We start from the raw sequence: 7,657 nt of genomic DNA, 5'->3' as shown, positions 1-7,657 counted from the left end.
CTTGTATGTTTGCAGTACAGCTGGATGAGTCAACGGATGTGAGTTCTTGTGAACTGCTACTCGTGTTTGTTAGGCTTGTATTCATGCACGACATCAGAGATGAATATCTGTTCTGTACACACCTTGAAACTACCACAAACTCTTTAGATGTGATGGAAAAGTTGATTTCTTTCATCACAGCTAACTGAACAGCCTTTGAAAATTGTTGTGGAATCTGTATTGATGGGGCTTCGGCGATGCTGGGATCAAATTCAGGGCTGCAGAAGCATGTCAAGGAAGTAGCTCTGAATGCCAAAGTGGTTCACTGTATGACCCATTGTTTTGCACTGGCGTCAAAAACCCTCCCTGATGTCCATTGCAAGATCCTGGAGGCAGTGGTAAAATGTGTCAACTTTGTGAAAATGGCAGATTTGAACTCTCGCCTTTTTCAGAAACTCTGTGAAGACATGGATTCAGGGCACGAATGCCTCCTCTTTCATTCCAAAGTGCCTTTGCTCCCCAAGGGCAATGTTGTCAACAGAGTATTTGAGCTTCGGAGAGAACTTAAACTTTTCCTGGAAGTGAAAGGGAAGGATGATCTATTAAATCTCTTCAGCCAGGCGTTGTGGGAGTCACGTCCCTCATACCTGGCCGACATTTTTGAGTGGCTAAACAAGCTGAATCTCAAGCTACAAGACAAACAAAGAAATGTATTTCACCTCATGGACTGCATGTGTGCGTTTCTTGCTAAACTTCAGAACTGGCAAAGGAAAGTGAGTGCAGAAAATGTTACCATGTTTGAGAATCTTTCAACTGTTCTTCACGATATTGAAGAGAATCACCTACATGACCCGTTACTCAAAAGTGAAATAATTCAGCACTTGAAATCCTTGGATAGTGAGCTCAAAAGATGCTTCTCAGATTTTAAGAACGAAGAAGGGAAATTGGCAAGGAATCATTTCTCCGACGTTCTTGATATTCCTGCCATTCTCAGTGATGTTCAGGACGAATTCCTTGACCTCAGGAATGATTCTGCTGCCAGACACCTCTATGAAGAAAAACAATATGTGTCTGTGTTCTGGTGGTCCAAGTATCAGTCTTATCCAAAAGTTAGTGAAATCGCAGTAGAGTCTTCTTGCCATTTTCCACAAGATATGTATGTCAATCTGGTTTCTCCATCCTTTTACACATACAAAGTAAAAGCCGAAACCGGCTGGATGTGGACCTAGATGTGAGATGTGAGTTTTCAGCAACTCCACCCTGAATCAGTCGACTGACTGAATGTGAACAGTGTCATCCATCGCATTGAATGTAACAAAATATGCATTCTGATTGATAGCTGTAAGCGTGAAAATAAATGGAGAACAACAAAACAGTTTTCTCATCATTATTTGTGAGGGGCTTCAGAGAAAACTGAAGGGGGGCCTCGAGGATGTTAAGATCCCCACAAGCGAGAAATGATGTGAAAAAGTATGAGAAACACTGCCCTAACCTGAGCTAAATAACATGATTTTGAACTACCAAGAGTATAACTAAAGAACACATCATCAGATTCAAAGGGTTAAAGTGCTGCTTAGAGATATATACTGATAAAGAAAATGTGCTGTGGAGACTACTAATCCCACCAAATTACCTCCTTCTGAAGTAGAGTGGAATCGTGTTTGAAATGAATTTAGTAATAATAATAATAATAATAATAATAATAATAATAAAAGTAGAAGTGTTGCTTGTTACCGGAGCAACGAGTAGAAGAGAATGATAATAAGAAACAGTAGAATACCAAGGTCTTGTGTTGGAGACGGAAGACAACAACAACAACAAAAATAATAATAATAATAATAATAATAATTTGTAATAGTGGCAGTAGCAGTAGTAGTGGCAGCAGCAGCAGCAGCAGCAGCAGCAGCAGCAACAGTAGTAGTAGTAGTAATAGTAGTAGTAGTAGTAGTAGTAAAAATAATAACAATAATAAACAGCATAATCATATTAATAACAAAAATGATAATAAGGAAAGAAAGAAGTCATCTGATCCTCTTCGGTCACAGAACATTTTCTTCTGTTATTCTTGCTATCTGCACACGATTGCATTCAGCGTAAGATAGGCTTATCGAACTGGTAAGTTGGATATACGCCTCATTACCTCCTTCCCTATCAATTTCTGTCCTACGCTGAATTACATCGCCTGGAAGTAGCACGAATAAACTAAAAAAATAAAAAATAAATAAATAAAAATAAAAATAAAAAACTACTTCACCGGATTCAAGGGGTTAACCTCTTTAGTACAAAGTTCCTTCCCTGAGCCGGATAAAAATATTCCCCACAACATAAATTATGGACAAGTGCAAAGTATTAAATGCAGGAGCTTCAGGGTCCTTATGTTAATGCCCTTACTGTGGTGGATGAGGGAAGCTGATTTTGTGTGTTGTGTTGTGTTGTTTGAAAGGGTGGCATGGTGTGTTGTGTGGTGTGGTTGGTGTGGTTTAAGAGTGGTATGGTGTGTGGTGTGGTGTGGTTTGAGAGGGTGGCACGGTGTGTTGTGTGGTGTGGTGTGGTGTTGGTTTGAGAGGCGGCACGGTGTGTTGTGTGGTGTGGTGTGGTGTTGGTTTGAGAGGTGGCACGGTGTGTTGTGGGGTGTGGTGTGGTGTTGTTTGAGAGAGTGGTATGGTGTGTGGCGTGTGGAGTGATTTGAGAGGACGGCATGGTGTGTTTTCTGGTGTGATGTGATGTGGTTTGAGAAGGTGACAGGGTGTGTTCTGTTGTTTGGTGTGGTATGGTTTGAGAGGGTGGTATGGTGTTGTGTGGTGTGGTGTGGTTTAAGAGGGTGGTATGGTGTTGTGTGGTGTGCTGTGGTTTGAGAGGACGGCATGGTGTGTTCTGTGGTGTGGTGAGGTGTGGTTTGAGATGGTGGTATGGTATGTTGTGTGGTGGGTGCTGTGTGGTTTGAAAGGGTGTTATGGTGTATTGTGTGGTGTGGTGTTGGGACACTTTGTTGAAGTCACTACAATCTACGAGAGTGAAACATCTCTTTATCGGAAGTCATCATTTATAGACAGACTGAGAGAGCCATTACTACTGCAGAGATGATCGCGCACCTAATGGGCGTTTTGGAACATTAGGGTCGAATCCTGCACTGTACTAACCATTTTTTTTTAAATGAAATGGAGGAACTTCAATTTGATATAATGATTATGATAGCAATAATCCCTGTACGAAAAATAACACCAAATGTATTTAAATAAAATGCAGATACAGCTACCACAAGGATCGTTGTATTTAATTCCTTCAATCCAGTCCAAGGACGTTATGGTTATTATATTAAAAAAACTGTCAGATGATGTTATCCAACTAGGACAAGCCGTCTGTTAATGAAAGGGGTAATGAGGCTACCTCTGGCCCTGAAATTTAGAAAATCATATTTTGAGCCAAATAAAACTGTCTTGATAGAGCAAGAATTAAATAAAAGATGCCGTCGTTGCGATAAAGAAAACAACAGTTGTCACGCAGCATTGGAATTACCATCCAGGTCCACAGCTGTGTATTACTGGGTACAGAGAATCTTAGGATGGGAACTGAGGACATTCATAATAGTCTGACAGGAGAGACTGCATTAATAAAAGCTTACTTTTAGGCTGTTTATAATATTGTTTGTACTCGTATACTCGTATACGTTTGCCTTCATTCACACGACTACCAATCACCTCAACTTACAGTACTGTATATGTAGCAAGATTCAGTTTATTTTTCTCTCCCACTACAGGTTTCGTTCGTTATGCTGGTTCTCCTTGCTGGGAGATTACCAGCTTCTATTGGACTAATTGTCATGGTGTTTGTGTCAGGACTGTAAAATATCTTACTACATAATAACTAGCAACACACATAATATAGTCTAGAGGTTAGGTCAATGTCAAACCTAGGGGCCAAAGGAAGTGACGTTAGCACCTCTCTAGAATGTCTCTCACCAGCACAATAGCCTACAAACAGCGCCTCGTGACCATACACACACACAGGCTTCTAGAACATTTCAACAACAGTATAGCCCACGTGACATGACCCCTGTTAAACGAAAATGTAGGAATCAGAGATCAGAAGGGGGCTGGCGATCGTAGGGAAAAGTTGTACAGAGACAGCGAGAGAGAAGGAAACTAGCAACAGGGTCGAGAGGGTGGCAGAGAGAGATAGAGTGAGACAGAGAGGTAGCTAGCAGGACTCTACTTTATACTTCACTCTTGTGTGAGAGACTTTGTTAATATTTCCAAGACAAATAAAAATAGTCCCACACTAATCTTTACCTCTCCTGTCATTGCATGACAGAAAGGGAATTAAGACTATCTACTTACAAACCTACTCGCGTATAACAACCGTTCGTCCACGAGTCCAATATATGTATAACTGATCTACAAAACACACTACAAGAAGCTACAAGGTTTCAACAATATTTGTGTCTTTTTCTCAGGTTAACAGTAGCGGTGGCGTATCATTGTTTCGGTTATGACACAAGGTGAAACAACGCTGACATGGTTGTGGTATAGTGGTTTGCTGCTGATTCTCATCTGGTCGTCAGGGGTTTGGTCCCTAGCTCAGTACAGGTGAATAAAAAGTAGTTGGTCAACTGTTGTTATCTGATGCTAACAGTCTTTAGGTTCATATCGTCATAAGATTAAGTTCATCATAGACTGTACTTGATTGATCAGGTGCAGCACTGGATGGCTTAGGGTCGTCTGGCACGAAGGCTGGCAAAGAAATAACCCAAAGTTCTCCAACGAAATGACGCCTCGGGAAACTAGGACCCAGTCCTTGCGATAACGTGAATTACGGTAAGGAGTGTTCTGTCTACCGAGGTGCGGAAGAGCCAAGGCAACAGTTAAAGCAAGGTTAGCTGAACATATGATTTTTGACGTCTTGTTTCTCCCTTGAGAAGACTCGCTGGTGTCATATTCTAGATCTCTACTGTCATGTATAATGGAAAGTCGCCTACATGAACGCCCAGTGACCTATGAAGAATTTAGAAAGTACTGTGCTATGAAGCACTGTACGTATGGTGATGATATATTAGATATTTATATGGGGGTGCTGGAGAGAGACATCTTCCCATGGTGGCTCTGATATAATTCTGCGGCTCCGCTGCACGATTATAGGAACGTCCCTCAGCTCCCTCCCTATCCCCTGAAAAGGAGGTGGTGGTCACCAGGAGAAAAGAGACTCAGCCAGCACTCCACCGGGCTCACATCCAAATGAACCTGGAGTCACAACAACAGCATTCATATGGTACATAAGACCTTTTTGGTACATGAATGAACAGCAAAATATGTGAGGAAATGCACTGTTGTGGAATTTCCAGGTATGATTAAGTATGGATGATGCTGAGTCACTCCATATGTTCGTAAATTTATCAGGATTTATCGTGGAACAAAAATTACTGACACCGACCTCATTATATCTTTCACGCTGAATGAGAAACACAAAGCCGTACGCAATCATACTGTCACTTATTTCTAAGGAACAACGTAGAAACATTTAGACCTCCATACTCGTACACCTCTTATCCTCTTGTATCCTCGCTGCAGCGTTCAGCATTGATGCATTACATATAAACGTACCAACAACCAGTTGGTTTTTTCTGGACATAAATATTTTACAACTTTTTCACATAAATATAGTTGCTACAGGAGCCACAACTTACAGTGTTAAGTTCCAGGATCTATCTATCTATCTATTGCCAGACACCTTAGTTCCGTATGGGGTGGCCAAAACCGAAATCGCCTCCATGTCGCCTTGTCCCCCGCTATTTCACCACCCTCCCCCCAGCTCACACACCCCTGTCTCATATACCTCTCCTCTCCATCCTTCCATCTCGTCTTCGGCCTCGAATGTTTGTATATAGTAAGCTAATTTGAAGTAGAATTGCATCAAATTGATATAATCTGCCCACCAGCTGACAAAATATATGGTTTCAGAAAGGAGTTGAATTGATCTATATGAACTCAAGTACCTCTGATGAAAGTTTAATTTACTTGGTGTGAAACTGATCAATAAGGATAATCGGGTCATGCACCAAAACAGTGGGTAATTTCAAATATTCCCCGTGTTAACAAGTACACGCCACGACGCAGTACGCATTCTAAAAAGGTGTTGTTCGTATTCATTCGTGCTCGACAGATATATCACCTACTTCCGGCTGCCACAAAAGCCTTGCCCGCCACACTTACATCAATGGGAAAGACCAAAAAGAGGTAAATATGGCAATAAAACACGTTAATGGCGGTACTGAAAACTTATAGCGTAGATATGTTGATGTGTGTGTGTGTGTGTGTGTGTGTGTGTGTGTGTGTGTGTGTGTGTGTGTGTGTGTTTTAGGTGTGTGGTGTATGCTATAGGAGACAGACAGACAGACAGTCAGAAACAGACACTTTATGTACAGGTGTATTTCTATTCTATTCATCAAATTTAAATCACAATCATATGTACAAATGTACTGATTCGTTATAAGAAAGACTGTATAGGCAAATGTGATTCTATCATTATACTATCTCAGCTTTTTCACCGCATCAGTAAGATTATTCTTTTTATATTTGTTTCCTATCTCCTCCAGGATCTTGTTTTTCTTGTTAGGGAAATCCTCCTGAAATGATGTACAATAGGTTAACTTCATTTTAACCTGCATCACGAAACGTTTAATGCAAAACAACAATGAATCCTAGCTTTCTTCTAGTTTCTGTTCGTTTTCCTCTGGGAGAAAATCTGAAATGACTCATCGCCATGATCATACCAATCATACTTCACAGCTCATCTTTATTAAATATAATACATTGGTAGTACAACCCTGCCCATGACTACACGCGCGTAGTTATGGGCATACCCTCAAGCAATCCCTCCACCCCCTCCTCCTCCCATCAATCCGTAGTATTGGGCATGCCCTCAAGCAAACCCCCCCACCCCCTCCTCCTCCCACCTATGCGTAGAATTGGGCATGCCCTCAAGCATTCCCCCCCCCTCAATCCCCTTCCTCCTCCCACCCATGCGTAGTATTGGACATGCCCTCAAGCATTCCCCCCCCCTCAATCCCCTTCCTCCTCCCACCCATGCGTAGTATTGGACATGCCTTCAAGCAATCCTCCCCCTCCCCATTCCCCTTCCTCCTCCCACCCTTGTGCAGTATTGGACATACCCAATATTATGTCTGTAATATTGGACAGGCCCACAACTCTCCTCCCCCCCCCCCCATTATTAGGTCACATACCTCCTGTCCAAAATCTACGCGGACTGAAAATGTTTTAAAGGAAATTTTAAGAGAAATGTGTGAAGATGACAGAAACAATTGGATAAGAATTACAAGATCATATGTGAAGAGTATACTGTAGGTCTGAGTAAAGAATACATCCTCAGATTAGAGAAAAAAGAACTTAAAGAAAAACTAAGGAAATTGGACACTGATAAATGAAGAAAAGTGAACAGTAAGTCATGTCTAGAAATGTGTAAAAGGTGTAAATGGAAAACTGAGGAAGAACAATATATGACAATTGTCCATCATCAAACATACTGTATGAAGCAAGAAGCGGGACCTTACAACTAAATGATGTAAGAAGACACACTGATGATGAAATAACATGTAAGTTTTGTGGAAGATATTAAGCACTGTATGTTGACTTGCCCAGGAATTAATAGTGAATGACAAAAATAA

At 41.3% G+C, this 7,657-nt stretch overlaps 1 protein-coding gene across 1 annotated transcript; it reads left to right on the top strand.

Annotated features, from left to right (window-relative positions):
- Positions 1-236: 236 nt before the first annotated feature.
- Positions 237-3,823, top strand: LOC145394533 (zinc finger BED domain-containing protein 5-like). The gene is made up of 2 exons (XM_080268370.1): positions 237-1,088; positions 3,737-3,823. Exons 1-2 carry the CDS (start codon positions 237-239, stop codon positions 3,821-3,823), a joined length of 939 nt encoding a protein of 312 aa, XP_080124496.1.
- Positions 3,824-7,657: the final 3,834 nt, after the last annotated feature.

This window comes from Coenobita brevimanus, chromosome 27, assembly GCF_032717465.1.
Source record: "Coenobita brevimanus isolate Jiangsu-jjx chromosome 27, ASM3271746v2, whole genome shotgun sequence".
Classification (NCBI taxonomy): domain Eukaryota; kingdom Metazoa; phylum Arthropoda; class Malacostraca; order Decapoda; family Coenobitidae; genus Coenobita; species Coenobita brevimanus.
The sequence above is the reverse complement of the archived record's forward strand: the minus strand, read 5'-3'. Positions and strand labels throughout refer to the sequence as shown.

Excerpts from the sequence above, each read along its gene's own strand:
- LOC145394533 (XM_080268370.1), top strand. The coding sequence starts at position 237 with ATGCTGGGATCAAATTCAGGGCTGCAGAAGCATGTCAAGGAAGTAGCT. Across the intron at positions 1,089-3,736 it reads AGTATCAGTCTTATCCAAAA|GTTTCGTTCGTTATGCTGGT; the intron begins GTTAGTGAAATC and ends CTCCCACTACAG.